General features: G+C 50.1%; 1 protein-coding gene across 6 annotated transcripts in view; it reads left to right on the top strand.

Annotated features, from left to right (window-relative positions):
- The window catches only part of UIMC1 (ubiquitin interaction motif containing 1), a 36,467-nt gene extending 13,750 nt beyond the window's left edge, over nucleotides 1-22,717 (top strand). For 2 of the 6 annotated variants that reach the window (XM_026858350.1, XM_026858349.1), the window contains exons 5-13: nucleotides 269-1,426; nucleotides 4,963-5,042; nucleotides 7,566-7,654; nucleotides 8,584-8,663; nucleotides 12,526-12,694; nucleotides 18,182-18,260; nucleotides 19,799-19,919; nucleotides 21,719-21,782; nucleotides 22,216-22,717. In XM_026858350.1, coding sequence (XP_026714151.1) covers nucleotides 269-1,426; nucleotides 4,963-5,042; nucleotides 7,566-7,654; nucleotides 8,584-8,663; nucleotides 12,526-12,694; nucleotides 18,182-18,260; nucleotides 19,799-19,919; nucleotides 21,719-21,782; nucleotides 22,216-22,469 — 2,094 coding nt within the window. In that variant the 3' untranslated portion in view covers nucleotides 22,470-22,717. The remainder of the gene's footprint in view (nucleotides 1-268; nucleotides 1,427-4,962; nucleotides 5,043-7,565; nucleotides 7,655-8,583; nucleotides 8,664-12,525; nucleotides 12,695-18,181; nucleotides 18,261-19,798; nucleotides 19,920-21,718; nucleotides 21,783-22,215) is intronic. The other 4 variants (XM_026858353.1, XM_026858352.1, XM_026858355.1 and 1 more) reach the window with 4 other exon arrangements.
- The last annotated feature ends 213 nt before the right edge of the window (nucleotides 22,718-22,930 follow it).

The following is a 22,930-nucleotide window of genomic DNA, read 5'->3' as shown; positions in this document are numbered from 1 at the left end:
TGCACAAAAGAAGGCTTTACTTGGGGCCTAGCTATTTCCAGTGTGAGCTGAAACTACAGCAGTCACAGGGTAGTTGTTTTGTACCATTCCTAGTGAGAGGGCCGGATTAAGTCTAACCTCAGCTGTCCCCCATTTTGGGGTACACAGTTCTGATCAGGACAGTGGGGTCTGCAGTCCAGGTGATAGCTGCCAATGTGCTGAGGCAGCCCTTGGTATGCTCTCTTGATAGAGAACATGCCTCTCAGAGAATCAACCTTTTATTTTTCAGAGCTGTCAGCCCTCGGACTCCTCTGATGCAACCCCTGAGTTGTCTGCTGAAGTGCTGGGCTTGCGAGGCCAAAGCCAGCCCACTGAGCAAGAGGGCTCTGAGATCCTGGGAGGTCTGGCGCTTTGCCCTGACACCCCTCACTCTGAGTGCAGCTCCCACTCACAGCGCGCCAGAGCTGATGAGAATGGACAGATGGATGCCGCCCGGAGCCCCCTGGTAGTGTTGAGGCGGTTAAGCCAGGAAATCATTGAAAGCTCACTAGTATCCAGCATAATCGTGTCTCCGGGGAAGGGCCAGCCTGTGACAAGGTCAAGTGAAAAGCCATCCTCACCAGCAAAACGTGATTCTAGTAACATGTTACCCAGCACATTCAGAGAGGACCTCATCTCTTTGAGTCCCACCTTTGGCAGGGTGACTTCAGGCTCCTGGCAGCTGACACCTCGGAGGCTTTTCACAAGGCCCTCCAGCTCTTCCGAAGCAACAGACCACAAACCAAAAGAGCAGCCCCTGCCCTGCACTGGCCATTCTGCAGGAGAGGCTGGTGCTGGGAGCTCAGCCACGATCTGGAAGAGCTGGACTGCGGAACGGTGTGGCAGCCCCAGGAGGAGTGGTGGAGGAGCAGGTACCAAACACACCTCGCAGCCCAGGCACGCCACCAAAGTCTGTGTTGCCACAGAGCAAGCAGAGCAGAACCAGGTGCCCGACAGTACCCCTGAGCTTTGTGTACTGAATGCGGTGGAGGAGAAGCACAAGCAGGAGGAGGCGAGAGACACAGTGCACTATTACTGGGGCATCCCCTTCTGCCCCAAAGGGGTGGACCCCAACCAGTACACCAAAGTCATCTTGTGTCAGCTGGAGGTTTACCAGAAGAGCCTGAAGCAGGCTCAGAGGCAGCTATTGCACAAGAAGGAGTTTGGTAACCCAGTTGTGCCCAGTTCTTCCTTGAGCCAGAATGAGCTTGGGAAAGGAGAGCAGATAAGCACAGAGAACGGGGTTGCTGATGATACAGAAGATGGAGACCCAGATGGGCAGAAGGAGTCTGAGAGCATCACTTGGCTCCTCCCTTCGAAGAGGAGGGAGGCAGAGAGTCCAGGGCACAGCATGGAAGAAGAGAGGAACTCTACTTCCGATGATGAACCGACCACCAGCTACTGCCAGGTAAGAGCTTCGCCGCTGAACAGTCCTGGTCCTCTGTCCATTTTAGCATCCAGTCCCTTCTGCAAAGCAGGCACTGCTCTTTAATGTGCCTCTTAAATTTAGGGACTTCCTCCCCTAGCCACACGGCTTACTATGAAAGGACGAGGAAAAGTGTACAGGCTGATACCCTGCTCGCAAATGGTAGGGGCCATCATGCAGCCTGGCAGTCTTCAATTAATGCACAACTGAGATAAAGACTTCCAGCTGACTTGTCCTTCTCTTAAGGGTGTAGTCTGGCAGTGTGTCAGGGTCGGGAGCACAGAGATTATGCTGGCCGCCACCAGCTCTGGCAAACCAGTTTATAACCCTGTGGCCGTGTGGGGAGCTCTACCTTTTCCTTTGTAGACGGGAATGTGGCTTTTGTCCTTGCAGTGCAGCCTTTCCTTTTTGCACCTACTTGTTCCTCAGTGTCTGTACATGCTTCCCCCTTGCAAGTGCTCTTTTCCTTCGTGGTCCTGCCGTTGCGGCTGGGAGAGGCTTTGCGTGCTCACAGGCGTCTTCTGCCTGCCCCGGGGTGATCTGTCAGACCGGCTGTGCTCATCGTCCTTGTTCTGGTGGCTGGGCACCTTCTCTCCTGCTTGCTTGTCGGGTCTGCTAGACGCTAGGTGTCAGCCTCTGTCTCTGTCAGGACTCTCTTGTTGGAGCGGAAGGCAGCTTTCTGTCACTGCTAAGTTTAAACAGATTGCTAGTCAGATGAAGTATTTATTACTGCTGTATTTTAGGTTTGTGTCAGCCTTTTCCAACCCTCATTTTTCATAATGACTTCACTCCCGGATCATTGTATAACTTTATCTTCTCTATGACTGAAGCCTCGGCTCTGTTGTTCCTGTTTTCAAGTGTATTTGATCATTTACCCTGGTGTTAGAAAGATACTTAACTTGTTTTGTGATATTTATATTCTGTCTTGTAATATTGAACACTTAGGAAAAACGTCATGTCTGCATTTTCTGGTTGCAGAAAAAGAGCAGAGCAGCTTGTGCTGAAATGTGACTTTTCGTGACAGTGCTTTGGCTTGGGTTTAGCAGATACAGATTTAAACAAGCTTTAGAGGTGACCTGCAGAGGAAAGAAACCAACTTGTGCCCTTTTTCATTTCCTCAGGATAGATACGAAAGACCTGAAAGGTTCTTAAGGCAAACTGCTTTTTTTCTTCTGTCTCTTTTCCTTTGGAAATGGAGGTGTCATTAATCTGGAAGATTGGGGTGACTGCAGGTCCATGGAGGTTTACACTAAAGCCCTTGGAAAGCTACAGCAGCTCAGAAGGGCGTGAACTTTTAATCAGTATTGAAAATTGTGGGGTTTTTTTTAATTATTATCCGTTTAATGCTAATACCTAATTAATTCTTGGGGAGAAAAGAGGTTTTAGTGGTGCTGAGTGGAAACTTGTAATGTACTCATCCTGACCACAAGAGCTCTCTCAAAGAGCCATAATGTGTATGTAGATGTAGTCTTTCTGATATTTTTAAGGTGAAAAAATAAGGAAAGGGAGGGGGAACAGACTTTAAAATTTCAACCCTAGCCTAAAATTTGCCAGTCTTTTATTTACTTGATAGAAAGTAGTTTCTAAATACCCTTTCATCTGCCTTATCAACCCAGCTTGAGAGGTTGCTCCCTTCTTTTGCCTCTGTGCAGTCACACACTGAGGCCAGTGCAGGTGGTTTGCTTGCAAGATCGATCTGTTTGATGTTTGCTTGTGCCTTGTCTCCATTTTTTTTCCTTCTATCAAATACAATTCCACCGGCAGTGACAAAGGAGGGGCCCAGAGCAGTCATGTCCCCTGCGTACTGCATTGCTTGAGACCCCTGCTGCCTGTACTGCCCTGGGGCTCCCCCAGTGCCACCAGGGATGCTTTGCTGTTGGGGTTGGTGGGAGATTTGAGATTGTGCCGAGGCTAGAAACCATCCACGGGGACTCAAAGCTGTCCTTGGAAAAGCCTCATGCTTGTGCCAGTGAAATGGAGGTGCAAGTGATGTGCTGGAGGGAGCCTGCCTGTACCCCTGCTTTGAAACCCTCACCTGGAGCAGGCAGAGACCTTCCACCCTGGCAGTGGCCAACTCCTGCCACTGCCACCTGCAGCCAAGGGATATTTGCACAGAGCAAATCCTGCTTGTCAGGAGGTACAGCCTGTGAACCTGTACTAACGAACTTCAGTGCTAATAGAATCAGTTCCTTCATAGCCTTTCAAATAAGGTTAGCAGACACTTGGTCTTTGAAAGATTGAGGGGAAAGACCCAATTCTGGAGACTTAATTTGGTGGCCTGAATTAGTGCCATACCTTACAACATATGTGCTAGGTAAACCAAAAACATGGCCCAGTATTCATGACCAGGGCAGAGGCATTGTTAAGATATACACAGTTCAGGAAAAAAGAGAAATAAAAATAAGGAGGAGGTGTGCTATTTTATGCTAACGATGAGTTAGGCTGTGAAGAAATAAAGAACGGTGTCGATAAAACAGAGTATTTGGGGGCTGGAGTCACTGTGGGGAAATCTGGCAGGAGACTTTGTTTTGGGGCTTGCTGGGGAAGTACATCAGCCAGCCAGGAGTGGAGCTAATCGAAGTTGAAACCTGTGGTGGAAATCAAACTCAGAGAGTTAAATAGACTCGAGGAAGGGGGAGGAAAGCCCTTTGGATTTCTTTGAGAACTAGCATGAGAAATCGTGGGCCTGACAGCAAGGACTGTTAATAAACCATTGTAATTCCACCTGATTAGAGAGTGGCAAGTGTAACGTGTACACTGAGGAAGAAGAAAGGGATCTGGGTAATGACTGGCATGTTAGCCTGACCTCGGCAGTGCATAAGGCTTTTGAACAAATTTTAAAGGAAAGAATAAGTGGAGTCATAGAGTGAAATGAAAAATGGGATAAAATGCACACAGATTTACCAGCTGCAGATTGTGCAGGTTAATCTGTTCCCCCTCTTTGATGGGATAGCTGATTTCTGAGTCAAGAAAAATGCAAGAGATCTTATCTATATGAAATTTCAGGAAAGTACTTCTCATGGTGAAACATCAGCTGTACCTGTTGATCAGGTCATCCCAGCTCAGGCAAATAGATTTTAAACTGGATCAGGTAAGGGCTGCTGGGGTGCTTGAGGGAGTACAAGGGGACGCTAAAATCCTTAGGCTGTTTAGCTCGGCACAGATGTAGATGGAGAAGAGCTATGGTTGCTGCCTACAAGTACATCAGGGTAGATGCTAGGAACAGGCAGAGGGTGTGGAAGGTGATGGACAAGATTGGCATGGGTGGATGGGCATGGACTGTCCAGGAACATGTCTAGTCAGCAAGGTAACAAAAAGTACTGCCAGGCATTATTGGAGGGAGCTGCTCAAATGCCTTACCAAAAGGAGTGATAGAGGGAAAAAGCTGACTAGTTCAGGATGAATACTGAGCCATTTTCAGAAAAAAATACTTAACAGACTGGGTGCAATGTCATGGACAGAAACTGATGACCCGGCAGGTCCGGGTTAGCTGTGTACATTGTTTTATATAATATCAGAATTTTCCTCTCCAGGCCTCCCAGGTGCTGCCTACAGAGGATGTGCATGAAGATGGGGAACCCATGCAAATTGCACAGAGGTGAGTAGGCTGATTTCAGAACATGGGGTCGCTCTGGTGGTGTGGGCTGTGCCACTATCCCGGCAGTATTTTGGGGTGCAATCTCACCAGGGCTTGCTGCAGGGGCTGGTGGCAGGGCTTGCTGGAAAGGCTGGCTGCAGTCGCTGCTGTCAGATATCCCTGGAAATACATGGCTTTGGAGCAGTGTGGGAGAGAGGAGGGACACAACGGGGACATAGAGGTAGGTTACTCTTGCTACTTTATAAAATGTGCAAGGCACATCCTAGTACAGGTACGAGGACTTGATCCTTGCCCTCTGAAGCAATGTGACATGGTGCAGCAAAGCTGTGGAGATGGGTAGGTGAGTTACAGCGATACCATCACGTGGCCTGTCTGGGAAGGCACATAGGCAGCATGGTGGAGGGTTTACTGGATTTCTGTGTGTATTTTTATGTTCTTGCCTTGCTGCTGAAGAGGAAAGAAGGGAGGAGGAAGCCAGACGGCACTGCCTATCAGCCAAAGATAGAGTGCAGTGCTCCAGAAAAGCCACTTCAGCAGATGACAGGTGTGGGACAAGTCAACATGATTTTCTTCAGATTTAAGCCTACTCCCTCTTTTTTTTTTTTTTTCCCTTCTCCTTCCTGTGGGATGCAATTCTGCAGCGAAGGCTGTGGGAGAAGAAGGGCAAATGGGAGAGGATTCAAGGAACAAGTTACAAGAGAGGGCAGATAATGTCATGTTTTTAATTTGCTGGGTTTTATAATTTAAACCTGCTTTGGAACAAACCTGCCAACTTTCCTCTGATCTAACAGCACTTAGCCTGAGCAGTTAATATCAATATGCAGAGAATGAAAATCCCTCTTGCTTGCACCTTCCTAACAAGCTTAAAGCTTGCCTTGGGGAGCAGGAGGAACCTGTGGCTGCTGAGGCTGATGAGTCTGTGACAGCTGAGGTCTGAGCTTGTGTGCTTTTGTAGAAGGCACCGAGGTGTGCGCTCTGCAGCGCTGGCCTCCCGCCTGCTCAAGGCAGAAGAGGCCAGGGCTGAATCAGAAGAGAGAGGGACCTCGTTCCCTTGATGTAGCTGACAGGGTTAGTTTGGGACATTCCCCAGGCTGCCCAGGAGCTCCTGGCTGCCCCCCTTGGGGCTGAGATGCACCTGGGTGCTGTGGCCCCTCCTTGAGCAGCTGGCACATCTGCAGCAAGGCAAGAAATGGCTGCTGTCTTCGCAGTTTCGTGCACATTAAGTGTTGCCATCTGGCTCCTGGTAATTTGCCAAGCACGGTCCTCTCTCGGGTAAGGCTCAGGCACCCCGGCCGGCTGGCCTCGGCAGCACTTAATAGGGAAAACACGGCTCTGAGCTGTCTGGAGGTAGTGAAGCAGTTTAGGAAGCGGCAGCAGTGAGAAGAGGCCGCTTTGCTTTCTGCGGGCCGCTCTGCCTGATTGTTTTACACTTTGTGAGGAGCATGGTAGATTGGGGTTTTAATAAATGATTATAGGCTTTGTTACCAGGAGATAGTTGGTGTAGCAAGAAATGTGGTTTGACTTCAAATTGATTAGCGCATTTTATAAATGTCATAGCAAGTTGTTTTGTGCGAGTTCTTTTGAAGTGAGCCCTGATGTTAGATGCAGAGTAAAACGCGCTCAGCCTGGATTCATAACAAATGCTTTGAGATGCTTTATTTAGAGAGAAAAGCCACTTGTGATTTCCTATCAGAATTTTGTTATTTATCATAAATCAGCAGTGGCTGTTCTCTCCTCTCTAAGGCCTGTGGTTGAGCTTAATAAATCTTCTATTTGTCAGTATGGGGATTCATGTTTTTAAAGTGTGTTCTTGCATACTTGATCAGACTAATCAGAAAGCCACGCAAAGCGCGGAGTGTGTCAGCATGGGTGCCAGACTTACTCAGCAATGCCTGCCTGTTTCGGAAAGACACTGTACAGTGTGGGGGGGAGGAAAAAAAGGAGGAATCCGAAAGTCAAAATGAGAGAAGCGGTACCCGGTGCTGCTTGGAGGAACCGCCGTGCTAATGCTGTTAGGACCTTGCTGCAGGGAAGCCTTGCCTTGTGTTGCATCCATGCTGCTTCTGGCTGCCATGCACAGCGATAAGGAGGAAAATTAACAATGTGAGGAGGGAGAGGGTAATGCGGGATAAAGCAAGCCTGTGTCTTTCCTCTCTGAGGATTTCCTTCCCCAGACAGAAGGAAAGAACAGTGCTGGTACCTGCAATATCTCTCAGGTCTGCTAACAGTAGAAAGAGTCAAGAGAGTCCCACAGTTGTGAGCAGGTATTTTTGCTCCCCTGACATGAGATAGTGATTCTTCATGCCTTTTTGTCAAGGACTTCTAGAAGAAAAAATGTTCCTTTTGGGGTTTTTGCTTAGGACAGCATTCTGTACCGATATTTTGCTGTTATCCAGGTCCTTGCTGGCTATCTGTTATTGACCACTTGGCATTATCTGCTGTTCTGAACTGCGTGAGACAGGCGAGTGTGTGTTGTCACACCTACTGCGTTGGAGATTTATATTATATTTATATTTTGAGCAGCATCTCTGTGTTGACCCCACTTGGCAGTAAAAGGAGCCCAGATATTGCTACAGAAAACTCTGCTGAAGAAGAGATCTCTGTTTGTCCAGGTAAGAGGCACTTGGGAATGTTTTGAATTTTATACCGAAAGTTACACACTTACTAAAAATCAGAGAAAATGGAATTTTCAGGTTATTTGAAAAAAATAAGATTTTTTTCCCAGCTCTGTTTGTCAGGGCTGAAATTATCCAGGTAATTTAGTTTGATTCCCTGTTTTTTGGACCCATTTCCTCTAAGACAGTTCTGTGACTGGAGATTGCTGGGGACTTGCTGCTGAAAAGACACCAGGATGTTCATCGATTTGGAGGAATCACTCAAAACAAGGTGCCAGGAGTGGTCTCTTCAATGCAGTCAAGAAATTTTCAGATTTTTCAGTGTCAAGATATGTGTAAAGCATGAGAGCTGAAATAATTTTTGTCTTACATTAAACAAACATATTTGGGACCAACGAGTTTTTCTTCCTTGGTCTCTCCTACTGTGTTTGAGATTTTTCCAGTCCAGGGTTTTAAAAGAGAAAATTAATGAAGAGACTGCTCCTGTTCACAAGCAGCTGTAGAGAGAGAGGTCATGGTGGTGCTTGGAGGCATATTTTGTTGCTAAGGAAGATGTGGAGGTCTGAAGAAGGTGTGACTGCAAGGCAGACCACAGAACGGGAGCTGTTTGTTTCGATGCGAGGGAGAGCTCTATTCTTGCTTTGTCTCTATCCCAGCAAGTGTCCCACACGCTTTGCCTGTGTCTAGTCTCACTCCCCATGAAGCTGTAAAGCTGCAGTGGCTTTGTCCTCGCACCACCGTGCTGTGACTTTTAACCCCTCATCCGGCTGCGTTGTTGCACATTGTCTGATAACATTTGTGGCAAGTCTAAAAACTGTTTTGAAGCTGTGAAAATGCTGTTAAGAAATGGGCTAAGTTACATCAACAAGTGAGGCAGTACTTTGGGGGCTGTAACCCTGCGCTGACATGGAGGTGTTTTTCTGCAGAGACCCAGCCGAGTCCACTGGAAGCTATTGAGGCGGAGAGAGAAGAGCTCTGCTCGGGCAGCGAAGACACACCTATGCAGGTAAAAGAGCCTGAGGTTGGGGAAGGATCCCGTTTCCAGTCATGCCTTCTAGATCTTGGTTCAGCTGCACTGTGCTGGCGTTTCCCCTTGGGTAGCTGGGAGCTTGGGCTTCTGCTGTTTGGATTGTCACAAAAACTTCCCTCTTTGCTTTTATCCACTAGTTCGTAACTCCAGTCCCTGTTGGCTGGTGTGATGGTTTGACTGGCTAAATGCCAGGTATCCACCAAGTCGCTCTATCACTTCCCCCCCCCCCCTTTTCCCCTTGTTTTCTCAATAGGGTAAAGAGGGGAAAGAAGATAAACTAACCCTTGTGGGTGAAACAAAAGCAGTTTTAATATAAGCAAGGCAAAGCAAAAGTCCGCGCGCGGAAGCAAAAGCAAACAGATTTAGTCTCTACTTCCCATGGACAGGCGATGTCGGGCCTTCTCAGGAAGCAGGGCTCCAATACACGTAGTGGTTGCTTCGGAGGACCAAGGGTGACCCCACCCCCTTCCTCCTTCCTCCCAGCTTTATACTGAGCAAACGTCATATGGTATGGAATATCCCTTTGGTCGGTTTGGGTCAGCTGTCCTGGCTGTGTCCCCTCCCAAGATCTTGCCCACCCCGTCCCACTGGGGGAAATGTCAGAAAGAGCCTTGGTGCTGTGTAAGCACTGCTCAGCAGTAGCCACAACACCAGGGTGCTATCAACACCCTGCCAGCTCCTGACATAAAACACAGCGCCGTGAGGGCTGCTGTAGGGGAAAACCAATTCCAGTTCAGCCAGACCCAGTACAGCTGGGGACTGCATGCAGCTGCTTTTGGAGCCTTTCAGTACTGTAGCTAGAGAGTTATCAATTCCAGCTCTTTCTTTTATACCACACGCACTGCTGTGTTGGAGGATGTCATCCGTGTGGAAAGCAGTGCTGTCAGCAGTGCTGTTGATTGCCCAGTGCTGTGTGATGGTCAGTGATGCAGAGGGATCCCAGGAGCTGTGAGGGGAGTCCTCCAACTCATGTTGTGATGCTTTTCCATTACAGTCCTCTGAACTTTGGTGTTTGTTCTCCACAGACCATCTCCAAGAGGAGAGGTTCACCCAGAGACTGGGCTGGGCTAAAGATGACATTGGAGTGTTGAGGGCTGGTGGTGGTTTGCAGTCCAAGCAGAGTGACCTGAGCCCAGTAATCTTGATTACTGTGCAGTAACAGTTAATAGAAATAGTAAGTCAGTGGCAGGGCCATCCTCTCTACCTCCCAATGCAGATGTGTGTTGTTGTGTGGCTCCTTTCCCCATGTTGTCACACCTGTGCAGCAATTGCTTTGCAGCTGTCACTGTACCGACATCTGACTTCAGTTCCTGCTTCTGATAAAACTCCCTTTGTCTATTAATTTAGAGAGTGATATCAAAGGGGTTGCCAAGTACTCCTCTGGCAGGGTACATGAATACAGAATCGTACAGCTCTTGACAAGAGGATTCATTTGTGGAAAGCTCATTCTGGGAGTCTGCAGCTCGTACAGTGCGTCTGCAGCTCCGATGTCTCATTGTCACAGGCTTCTTAATAAACCAGCTTCTGCTCTCGTGTGCCTTTCATTCTGCAGGTATCTCAAAGCACTGCTCAGTCAATTAGAGACTGCAGCAAGGAGAGGCGGCAGTCCTGTGCTGAGCTGAGTAGCCAGTGTCACCAAAACACATTCATGACCCAGTTGGCTGTGGCCAGGACACTGCCCTGTCCCTCGTGCATTGCAGAGGGTGCCCCGGGTCTCACAGCTCTGCCTGGACAGCACCAGATCGCCAGCACAGTGTTCAGAAGCAGTATTGTGGGGCTTCCTAGGGGTTTTTTGACAACATTATTATTGTCAGCAAGTACCAGTCTGAAGCCTGCAGTCCTCCAGGAAGACGGCAGAAACAGCTACCCTGTGCATCAGCGGTTAGCACGAAGTGGGCGCAGACTGCTGGGACTGACTTCTTCCTAGCAAATGCTGAGCCAGGACACAGGAGTCTTGTTGTTGAGCTCAGCCTCTAGCATCGCTCTTGGCTGGCTGTTGGCTGCAAGTACTATGTCTTGTAGGCAATTTTCTCTGCTAAAGAGGAGAGGCAAGGCAACCAGGGGTGATTGGTTCTGCAGTTGAGGTTTTCCAGACTGACACCAAGGTTTTGTACAAGCAGTTTTGGGACTGTAGTGTCTTTTGTTACAGAATGTTGCATTTCCATTTAAAATTAGTAATTTACCACTGAATGTAGGCGGGCAGGGTGTGCAGAACTGGTGATCTAAGATTGCTTTAAAAATGGCAGCTAGAAGGAGCAGTGCCTGCTGCTTTTCCCATCATATTTTTTTTTACATGTGTTGTCTGAGTAGGATAATGCAGGTTTGATCTGATCATTCATATTTGACACATCTTGTTTTTTTACGGCTCCTCTGTGTGACGCCCCACGGTGAGGACTTCGCAAGATGTAGTGACACTGAGATGTGAGAGCAGGGTATGAGTGCTAATGCTGTAAGTGATGTACTTCAACAGTCTGTGTTCAGCTGGAGGAACTCTTGTGGCAACTCCTCCGCAGAAATCCAGGGCAGAGAGCCTCCGTGGAAATGAGAGAGGTGTAACTGGGGCTCGGTGCTGTAGCCTTTCAGCCCATGTCTGGGAGAAAGGCATTTTGTGAGCTGGATTCTCAGGTTAAGGCCCAGTCCTGCAATTTTTTGCATAGCTCCTTGGAGTCAGTAAAGCACCCTCCTTCCCTTTAGGACATAAAAATCAGGATCAGACCCTCATTTGGAAAAGCAAGTAATGAAACGAGTAATATGACAAAGCGCTCCAGTGGCACTGAGCATCATGACTGACCCCAATTACTGCTTCCCTGAAATTATACCATTGGAGGGAAGCAGACAGCAATTTTGCTGCATACTGTCTACGTGTCACTGCTTAACCCTAAGAACAGAAAATTCTCCTATATTATTTTTCTATAGGTTTCTTCTACATGGTTAATATTTAAATAACTTTTTAAATCATTGCAGGGAGGGAAAGGTTCTTTCTTAAATGTGGAAAAATCTTGTAGCAAGCCTGACTAGGGAGAGATATAAGTGAGATGGCAGCAGCCTGCTGCGTCTTGGGAACATCAGTAGCATAGGGAGCAGGCTGTATCTCTGCAGGTGGGTAGTGGAGCACCTTTGCAGCTGTGTAACCAATGGAGAAAGAGAGTATCGGTGAGTAGTAATGGCACCTGGAGAACAAACATGAGTTGTGACATTTTGCCCTGGCAAAAAGCCACTGCTAGTTATTTTGTGTGACATGGATTTTTAATGGTATTGCCTCTCCTTGATCTGTGTCCCCTGTGATGACTGCTCCAGCCACCTCCTCTAGAGAGGAGGAGCTTCCCAGTGATCTCTCCAGACTCCCTCAGAGCACAGCACCCTCCTTTCATCCCTGGGGGAAGCTGTGTTCCCAGACAGTGCTGCCTGTGTAGTGTGGATCATGTCCAGAAACTGATGAGCACAAGTCAGGTGTTGAACTCTTGCTTTGCCCCATGAATTTTCCATCAGTTTCGCTTCTGAGCTTTCCTGATTAATGGAAGCTTTGCCATTTTTCTGCGGTAGTACAGGTGATGTTTGCCTTAAATGGTGTGCATGGCTGTGCAGGGAGGTTTCACCACGATTCAGAAGGACATGTTGCCTTTGGAAGAAGAATTAGTTACTAGTGCTGCACAGTTTACTCAGCCAGTGGTGTTATTTCTGACCAGTATGTGATGAAAGGAGAATAAAAATTTCTAAGAAAATCTGAGTCTGTGGGAGGGTGAGTAGCTACCAGACAGCACGGAGCATTGCACCTGGCAAACAAAAAGAGAAATGGCACAATTAGCTGTCTGGCTAATTTTTCCTCCTTCTTCCTTAGGCTGGTGGAGATGAAGATGCTGGCAGGACTGTGTCTGAGTGCAGTCCTACAGCTGCTGACCATGTGTCATGCCCGCTGTGCGACCAAGGCTTCCCAGCCACGGAGATCGAGCTGCATGCCATGTACTGCAACGGCATCGTGGGAGAGGAGCCTGGTGAGGACAGCCCAGGTCTGCCAAGCGCTGCTTCTGCGTGTTTGCTCTTTGTGCTTATCCCCCTTTCCTGTTACCTGTGGCCAGGTGCTGCTGTCTTGTACCTCTTGGGATATTTGGTTCATTGGTGGCGTGTAGGGAGGTTTCTCCACTCTGCCTTGTTCCATCTCCAAGCTGGCCAGGAGAGTGTTATTGGAGGCTCCTGTGTTCCCAGCACCTCCTGCACAGAGGCATCTCTCTGATCGACTTCGTAATTCATCACGTTATTAGTCCCTTGGAAAGTGTATAAGCCAAATACTACCCCAGGGTCTAGGCCTGGATGCTTCAAGCAGTACTCATAAGACATGTCTATTGTGTGTTTTGTTGAGGACCTGCAGAGAATCTGCCAGTGGTAGAAAACGGCAGGCTGCTGAGCCACGCGGGTGAACATCCTTCAGGGCTCTTGAGAAGGGAGAATGTTCTGTACCTCTCCAAGCACGACCTGCAATGAGTCTGACATTTGTATGTGCAAAAATGGTTTGTTCAGCTGCAAGAGACTGCAGAAAAGTTTCCCTCTTGTTCCTCTAAAATTGCAAAATGATAGCTATCGATCTGGGAGCTTGGATTTTTCTCCTTCATGTGAAGAGTGAGGCATAGAAGCACGATCAGAACGCCTGTTTTAATCCTCTTTGTAGTCTTCTCCATATCAGTTTTCCATAACCAACCTTTGTAGAGCTTAAGTGAACAAATACACTGGTTGGTTATCAACATATTCAATAAGTTACGTTTTAGCTGCTGCTTGAAATGTAAAGTCTGTGTTAGCACAATGTCAGGTAATATTAAAGTAGTAGCTTGTAATAAGATTAACTTTTCAGGTTGTGAATATATAATTTTCAGTTACATACTAGGTTATTAAATGCAACCTAAATCTATGATGTTTAAGCAATTTGAGCAAATCGGAGCTAGTACAAGAAGTGTAGCTTCTGCATTCCTCTAGCAGGAGGAAGTTTCACCATGTAATCTTAATGCAGAGTTGATGTAGTTTTAAAATACAAGGTCCCGTTATACTGAGTCTTTGGGAATGTGATATGGATCCTGTCAAGATAACAGGAGCCAGAGTAGTGGCTGATACTGCTTGGTGCTTAATTTTGGTGGAGAGTTCTCTCTGCAGGCACAAACTAGCTACTAATGAAAAACATTCGACTCAGGCAAATCACAAATTATCACAGTTCTTCGCCCATCCTCAACACTGATAAAGGTCTTACCTGTGCTACAAAATGGAGCAGAATTTTTAGTATGCTTTTCAGCAGAAATGTCTTTGGCCCTGTGGTAATTGGATCCCTGGTGTGGCTGGACTGTGAGTATCCATTGATCCTGGGGAATCCTGACTGTGATCAGGAAAAAGCTTTGAATTCTTTGGCAGTGCAAGGGAATTTGTTCTTTCCTTTGGTGTTGGTTTTCAGCAGGACAGAGTTCAAGGCTGGCCTCTCCACTCTGCTTCCAGACTGGTCTCCTTGGGGATGTTTGTAAGGGTAGTTATTTTGGAATTGCTACTCTGCTGTTCTGGCTTGTTCAGAACAATCCCCCCGTAAGAAAAGTAGCATGGAATGAAAAGGATTTTCATCTACAATAATGGCTCTAAGCAGAGCAATGGTATTGGGACAAAATCACAGTAATTTGGGTTTTCTATTGCCAGTTATTCTAGTATTTTCCCTGTAGAGACCAGGCTTTATTAGCCATAACAGTCTGTGACACCTGTGTTGTTTGCACCAAGACTCTGCAGGACTGCGGGCTTCCTGGACTTGGAGCAGCACGTAACGTGGGGCAGAATCCTGCCCGCTGGTGTTGGCTTGGGGGCACCTCGGTCCAGTTCCCAGTGGCTGTACAAGGGCAACAGTCACCCGGAGAGGTCTCAGCTGATGGGCTGGTTGGTCAGTGGGGTTTGGGTTGAAGAGGCAGGGAGGATGTTTAGCTCTGAGCGGAGGCCAGACAGTAGCTGGGCACAGCTGCACAGGTACAAAAGGATTTTGTTTGCAGGGCTGTTACCTTGGCATCCACCACTAGCACAAAATCCATAGGTAAAGCTAATGCATGGGGAGGAAAAAGAGGTGGGAGAACTGTCTTCTGAAGCAAATGGCAGCTCCTTTGTGGGTCCAGAAGCTGTTCTCTACTGCTGCAGCACTGTGTGCTCTTGGCTGGCTGCTAGCTTCCTTGAGAGCACAGCAATGGCCTCGTGTGAGAGAAAATAAAAGTTCTGCCCTCTAAGCCATGTCTTGATCTGTTACAAAAAGATGGCTTCAGTTTTCCTTTGGTGCACTGGGTCAGGGGTTCCTGGTCTGGTTTTGGACTTACTAATTGGATTTACTCCTGATGTCTCTAGAATGGCAGATTATGCAGTCCTGCAGACGATAGCTGTCAGTGGTTTTTGTTTTTAAAATTACAAAAGGCTGGGTTCTTCCTGGTTTTACTTCTCTTCCCTTTTCTAATCATGCACCAGAGTCTTCCAGTGTTATCTATCAGGAGTCCAGCTCTGCCTGGTTGATATTTAAGGACAGGTTTTCAAATGAGTTAGCTGGGCAAGGTGAGTTACAGTTGCTTCCCCTGCATATGTACATGGTTGCCCTGGCTGGATGCCCAGACCACCACATACCTGGGCAGTGTGAAAATCTGATCATGAATTTCCATTTTCCTGCTCTGCGTAAATAAAAAAGAAGAGCCTGCTGTTGCATTAGCTACTGTACCAGGCTGGGGAAGGTTCAGGTCCTGTGTTTCCAGCTCAGTGACTGGTGTTAATTCCAAGTGAACGAGTGGAGCCGTGGAAGTGCTGTGCCAGCTCCCTCTTCCTTCATGCACTCGGCTGGTGTGAGAGGGGCTCTCCGCTGCAGTCGCCGCATCCATTGCCTGCTGCTGCTGCCAACGCAGGAATCTGCTGGTCTCGGTCTGGAAGCAAGTCTTGGCTGCTACTGAGTACAGCAAATAGTCTCAAGCTTTGAGATGTACTCTATTCTTCTTGCCCCCTATCTACATGCTCCCAACCCTTCAGTTCCCAAGTGAGCCCAGGACAATGAGTATTTGGTATGTCCCTTCCAAGCCTCAAATGCAACATGATCCATCTGTCAGTCTTCAGCAGCAGCACTGGTGCTGTTAAAAAGCTTCTGACATCAGTAGAAGTGGCACTGATACAGCAGAAAGAGTAATGGAATGGGTGCGGAGGAAAGCTTCATCACTTCTGAGAAAGGAGAAGATGCTGGCGAGCCTGACACCAAAAGGATCCTGCACAGAAAGTGGTGTGGCTGCTGGTGAGAATGGGGAGGGAGCTGGTGGGTTGTGCAGCGAGGCGAGGAGCTTGGTGACTGTGGCCTCGCAGCTCCGCACACCGACCTGACCTGGCAGCCCGAGGAGGTGCCTGGAGTGGGCGTGCTGATAGCGGGGCTGGGCTGAGAAGGGTTTGCTCCTCTTCCCCAGGGTGTGAGCTGGAGCCAAGCAGGCCAAGGATGATTTGTCAACCAGGAGAAATGCTGAGCCAGGGAAAGGATTTTTCTTGGACTACAGAGTGTGTCTGACCCAGCGAAGAGCATTGCATCTGGGAGAGTTACAAGGCTCCTATCACACAGTGGGTCAGCACTGCTCTGTGGTGAGGATTTCCCCCATGGCAAGCCCTTTCATGTGTTCTGAACTCCCTTCCTGCAGGTGGCCAGTGTGTTTTGGCAGGGGTCGTGCCTTGCCAGCTGGCCCTGTTCTCTCTCCTGTGCCTCTGCTTCCCGCAGCACAGCTGGGGGTCTTTCCCTGGGCAGCTGCAGAGCTGGTCCCAGACATCTCTAATGGGCCCATTATGCCAGATGTGTTCACTGCTTTTGGAAGAAAATAGAACTGATTAACACCTGAGCTGGTGCACGAGGCTCCTGAGGTGGTGTTAAGGGAATATTAACGAGTGCATGCTGATTTGGAGAGCAGCTTTCACCACGCTGTCAAACACACGTGTTAGTTGGGTTGTTGGGAGGCTGAGTGGCCTGGGGGGTGGCCGTGGTTATCAGCCCAACTCGTCGGGCTGCCACTTCAAATCTGGGCCAGGCTAAGTTAAAGAGAGACATCCGCTTCAGTGCCTGTCAGAAATGAGCTGTGGTTTCAGTCATCGCCTACAAGACAATACCCACATCCTAGGAAACTCTCGAGCATTTTTTCTTCAGTGTGGATGTCTCCCATCAGCCCCAGCAGCTCCTGAGCATCTTGCAGTGCATTTGCTGGTTTTGGCTGCATTGACTGCTACTAAGGGAAAGGCCATCGTGTATCAGCGTCATGGAGAGATGTTGGGGTTGCCTAACACTCTGGAAAAGGGGGTTTGCTAAAACTCTGAGGGATTCCACTTGTTCCGCACAAAATTTTGTGCATCCCTTTATCACAGATGATGTGCCAACAATAACAGGTTTCCCATGCCTACACTCTGGATTCAGACCTTTCTCTTAATGAGGAAAGCACTGTTACTGGGCTGTAAAATAACTCCCTGCATTGTCCCCTTAGCCAGCTTGCCCGGGAGTGCTTACTGTAACATCTGTTTTGGAGCTAGAGTCTTTAACATCCCTGGTGAAGCAAGCTAAGCTATCTGATATGTTCCCCGAGGATCTTTGCTGTGTGTCAACAGGAATACACTGAGAGGAATTCAACTGAGAGAGACCACGCTCTGATGTGCTCCCTGTAGATGCCTGGAGAGCAGGTTTGGGAAGGCTGCTTGGGCTTGTTGAAGGAACAGAAATTGTTGGAGCCATCATCAGCACGCTGGGATCTTGCTGGCTACCCACGTGTGTCTGAGCTGGCCCTTCCCCGCTGCCGCTGGAGAGCAGTACCACTGATGCTTAACCCTGCTAGAGATCTTCGTCCAGAGGCCCCACAGAGCTGTACACAAAGAACAGTACAGATCATCCCCAGTTCACACGGGCAGTGCGAAAAGCAGCGAGTGTAGGCTAACTGTTGCAACCTTCCCTTTCTAGTGTGAGCTGTATTCCTCCCCAGCAAGACTCACTCTTCCTACCACATCTGCAGAAGGGCTGGTGTCTCCGCAGAGCCCCCGCCGCAGCTCTCCTTCCCCCCAGCTCACAGGCACTGCGCTCCCTCCCCTGCAGTAGGCACAGGCGCTTAGTTTGGCAGGGAGTGGTGCTGTGCTGCTGGAGCAGCTGTGTAACTCTTCTCCCAGGCTGTTGCGGTGCTGAGCATCAGCTTTAAAATTACTGTAAACTACATACTGTTGATACAGCTGTTTCTGGCAGAAGACGAGTTACAGTGTGAAATGGCTAGCTGGCTTCTAAGTCCAGGGAAAGTAACTTCTTCAGTATCCCCCCAGAAAAAAAGAATTGGCCAGCTACCTCTTCGGCAGGAAGAAGACCCTGCCTATCCCAGTCCAGCATTTCTTTGCCTCTGCCATCACTTCTGCTACAGCCTTGAGTGGAAGCGATGGAAACTTGTTGCATTCAGACATGTTTTAGGGATGCTTTTGAGCTGGGTGGCAGGTGACCCTTTCTGTTCTTCCCCCAGTGCTCACTCGGAGTCAGAGAGGGGCAAGAAGTAAAGCTGCCAGTGGTGGAAGCAGCCCAACATCTTTAAACATTGACAAGTAAGTAGGTATGCCTGCTCTTCCAAGACTGTTTCTGTGCTTCTGTTCTAGCTTGCCTGTGGATGTCTTTCTTCCTGTATAATTGTTGGCCATTGGCCTTGCAGCAGTGTTTCCCTAAGAAATTGCCTTCCCTCGGTGCCTCTTGTTGCAGTGCTGGCTATATTTAAACCAATGCAAGAGGAATTTGCTGTTCTCAGATTGTTTATTTTTGCACTAATTCTCTTTCAGCCCAAGCCATGGTGGGTCAGGGATGCGTGGTCTCTGGCTGCTGTGGGGGGAGCTGTAGCTAAAATGCTGCTAACTCAGCCAGTTCCTAATGGGAGATTTGAGCTTGGTAACCCCAGGAAAAGAAGAGGCTAGGACAGGGAGGCTGTCAACATGGCACCTGTAGTGATATTCTTAATTAAATTAGACTTTCAGAATAGCAGTGGCTTTGTTTAATCTCTTCCCATGCAGCCCCTCCTCCTGCCACCCACACAAAGCATCATAAGAGAGGATCTGACAGTAAAATCCCTGCTATGGAAGCAATTTTGCTGTTACAAACAGTGGATGGCAACATCACTAATGGAATTAGGCTAATTATAGAGAGGACAGCTTCTGTTTAGACACATTATCTGGGTAATCAGCACTGACTGGAAAGAAAATACGGGAAAAGTACTGCAGAGTTTTGCTCGATGGGGGCTCTCCCGTACACATTTTAGAGCCTGGGGTGAGTTTTACTAGGAGAGTACTGCTTATCAAACTGAACACAATGCTGCTGGGGCTGGTCCCTGGGGGCTTGTCTCTTCTTGGAGATGGTCCATTCCTGAATAGCTCCTCAGGTGGACACTCCCCTCCTGAAGAACTGGTGCCCTCTCCTGCACGGTTCAGTCCCTGCCGAGAGCTGGTGTGGAAGTGAGTGTAGCTGCATAAATCCACACCTGACCTTCCTCTCATTTCACCCAGGATAATTTCCATCCCAAGCACACTCAATTGTTCTGCATGAGCCTGGGCATCTTCTACACAAATGGGGGGGGTTTGAGGAACAGACTGTACCAGCCCCCCAGCAGGAGCACATGCTCTGCAGTCCTCTCCCAACATGGCATGATGTGGAATGGAGACAGTGCAGAGAAAGACTTGATTTACTAGTCAGACAAGTTCATCCAGCCCTGGTAAAATGTGTCTCTGATTTAACACACTTGGTTTGCTTTTCAGGCAAAATTCAACTCCCCTTTGCAAAGCCCTCGCACTTCATTTCTGTGGATTTTGACAGGGTGCTTTATGTCTGGGGAGAAATCAGCAGTGTTTGAGATAGTTAGATGAGCAGATTTGATTACTGTCCCGCTGCTGCAGCAGCAGGGTACAGAGGAGCAGGCAGGGAAAACTGATAATCACTCAGTCTTTGCGATTGGTGCCAGCCTGACCCCACTGAGCGAGACCCGATCTGGTGACATGTCTTCTCTGTGGTGTGGTCTGGAGGAGGAAAGTCACTGCTGGTGGCCGGGAGCCTGGTGCAGGGCGAATCCTAATGCAGTGCTCTGTCCTTTGCTGCCTGGCAGGTGTGAGAAGTGCTACCTCTGTAAATCACTGGTGCCACTGCTGCAGTATCAGAGGCATGTGGACAGCTGCCTTCAGGCTGCTAGGCAAGCTCAGGGAACCAGGAGGCTGCGAAGAGCCAAGGTGAGGGGCAACCCTGCAGTCTGTCTCCTTTGCTTTGTGCTGGGTTTGGGGCTGGGTTGGCAGCAGGAGCTGCTTCCCTGGTTGACGGGATGAGCTGACCTGGTGTAGGACTGCCGGTCCCTGTGGGCCACTGTGGCCAGAGAACTTACTGCCCTCCTTCCCACGATGCTCTGTTAGAGCATGGGCCAGTCCCGGGGGTGAGCTAATCCAGCAGAGCTGCCAGTAACCTCTCCAGCAGGCAGGCAGCCAGGGCTGTCCCGCTGCCAGACAGCGTGCCTCAGTCCTGCGGGCTTCCTCGGCTGAATATAGATGGAGGGCAGTGTCAGGGTGACAAGCGTATCTGACTATCCACAAGCTCTTTCCCATTCAGAGCTGGAGCAGGGGGAGCTGCTTGGTGCTGGGACCAAACCGCAGCATCCCGGGAGAAATGTGGGGGAGCAAGTGCAGTGGAGATATGCCGGGTGTGGGAGACGTGCCTTGCTAGAGGAGGTGGGAGGCAGGAGTGTGGGTAGCAGCTGGCTCACAGTCACCCGCCAGGTGTTGGCCCCCATTGTGCTTTTTCCTGCTTGTGGCAGTCTGGGAGAGCACAGAAAGGGTCCTTCCAGGCCTTCCCACTGGTTCCTGTGGGCAAAGCGCTAGTGCTGCAGCTTTGCCTGCACTCAGAGATGTGATTCTCAGCATGAAGATGCAACATGATGTCTTAGTTTCGTATAATCCCTTAAATCCATCACAGGCCTCAGCCCTTTGGGGATTCAGATGCAAATGATGAGATTTCTGGTTGATGATTTTGGCTGGGACACAGCCAAATGCTGTGTGGTTCACAGAGTGCTGCAGGACACGGCTGCTCCTGCATGTGACCGGCTCTGTGGGGGCTGTTTGACTGTCCCTGTGCCCCACAGCTGGCTGGCATGTGGGGTCCCACACACAGACATAGACACAGGGCATGGGGGAAAGGTGCTGGAGCCGGGGGGCCCTTGGGGACAGCTTGGCAAGGCTCTGTGTTTCCTCTGGCCCTGCCTTGTGCCAAGGGGGCAGCTCAGGTGACAGCTCACTGGAGGGCAGGCCATGCCTGGGCATGGGCTGGAGCATTTGAGAGCTTCCTAGTGGTACTGTTGGGCTGGTGGGTTCCTGCCACGGCCCGTTTTGGGGTGCTTTGCAGCTCCAACCCTGCAGATGGGATGCCAGTGCCTTCCAGAGCAGTTCTGGGGGCAGGGAGCAGCCAGGAGAGGGGACTTTACTGGGCCAGCAAGGCTCAAAGCAGCCAGGTCAAGTGGTCTTCCCTGAGCCTGCATGACCAGCGTGGCTGAATCTTCCCCAGGGCTGAGAGGGGGCAGAAGATCTGTGTTCCTTGTCTGGCTGTGCCCTGGAGAAGGCCCTTCCCTCCAGCAGCAAGCCCCTCAGACAGAGCGGGATGGAGCCCGCCCTTGGAGGTGCAGTGCTGGGGGATGTGCCTGAGCTGTGGCAGAGCCCCTGGTGCCCACATTTCTCTGTTACAACCCCGTGCTCGCTGGCTGGGTTTGGGGGAATGTCTTCCTGAACCCTGGCCTCCCTCCTTAGTGGGCTCTGCTTTGTTAACTGCCCTCAGCTATGTTTGCTTAGGCACCAGTCAGGCTGGGCACAGGGCAGTGCCCTTCCCGTTGGCAGCTGGCTGTGCTCAGCTGGAGGTCCTGGCACCACAGGACTCTCACTTGTGTCCAGCTTGACCCCGTGAGCTGGGGCAGTGTGTGGCCACGGGGCCACCCTGGCTACGGGGCTCCCTCGAAGCAGCACTGTGACGGTGATTCTTCTCTCCTTGGCAGGATGGTGGAAGGCAGGAGAGGGGACTCCTCAGGATGCTGGAGCTCTCGGAAAGCAAGTCTGCAGGTGGGAAGCTGCTCTGTGCTTGCCTGGTTGGGTCAGGGCTGCTCTCTCCTTTTGCTCCTGGCTCAGCCTGGGCTGGTCTCGGACAGCAAATTCCCTTTGAAGGGGCCTGTTCTTCCTGAGCAGAGCAGGGGGCTGTGGGCTTAGCTGACTATTGGCTTCCCCCAGCTGCCTGCACGCATCCCTGCCTGTGCCCACAGGACCTGTGCCAGCGCCCAGAGCCCTCGCAGGGGTAGGGGTGTGCTCTGAACCGTTGCACCAAGAAATGTCCAGCTTCTCGGGGGGCGGCGGGGTGCCTCCCGTCCCTGCCTGTGTGCTGGTGCTTCCCACCACGGGTCCAAGTGCAGGAGGAGACGAGGGGGGAGAAAATGCTCCCAGCAACCATGGCTTATGCTGGAGGGCAGCCAGGCAGGGCTGACACTCACTCTTGTTGCAGGTGCTGATGGGGGGACCCCCCTCGCTGGACTAGGAGACCAACAGTCCCCTCCCATGCTCTCAGCCGGAGATGGGGGGCCGGTGGCAGACAGCCCCAGCTCCCTTTGGCACCTTCCTGTCGACGTTTCCCCTGCGAAACCCAGCGTCTCCTCAGAAGCCACAGACTCCAGGGTAGACGTGGAGCTGTGTGCGGCTCTGCGCTTGGGCAGCCAGCAGCAGACCAAAGGCTGCCGCCGGAGAAAGCGCAAGTTCTGAGGCCAGAGGTGTGGCAGGACCCCCCCTCCCCGGCTCCCCGCACCCCAGCAAGGGTCTGCGTGGCACCGTACCCTTGCTTCACCTGCAGCCTTGTTCTCCCACCCCCCTTTTATATGTTTTATACGACCTGTGCAGGGAGGGCCGGGTGGAGAAGTGATTGTGTGTTTTATAGGTGCCTGTGCAGCTTTGCTCTCTGTTAAAGAAATGGAAATATATTTATGTATGTTTTTATGAAACTGCAGCAACACGGAGGAGCTGTGCTATCTTTCACTGGGGAAGGGGAGGCGCTGGAGGGAGGAGGAACAGGAGACACTGCGTCCAAAATCACACCGCCTGCGGGCAGTCCTCGGGCGCTGGGGGGTGCCACTAATTGGGGACCCCCCCGAGCCTGCTCTGCCCGGTGCTCTGGGAGCGGCGGAGGGCCCCTGGGTGCCGGAGCTGCCATGGCCGTGTCCTTGTGT

This window comes from Athene cunicularia (genome assembly GCF_003259725.1).
Source record: "Athene cunicularia isolate RWA chromosome 13 unlocalized genomic scaffold, athCun1 chr13_part1, whole genome shotgun sequence".
In the NCBI taxonomy this organism is placed as follows: Eukaryota; Metazoa; Chordata; class Aves; order Strigiformes; family Strigidae; genus Athene; species Athene cunicularia.
This window is presented reverse-complemented; position numbering and strand designations above follow the sequence as displayed.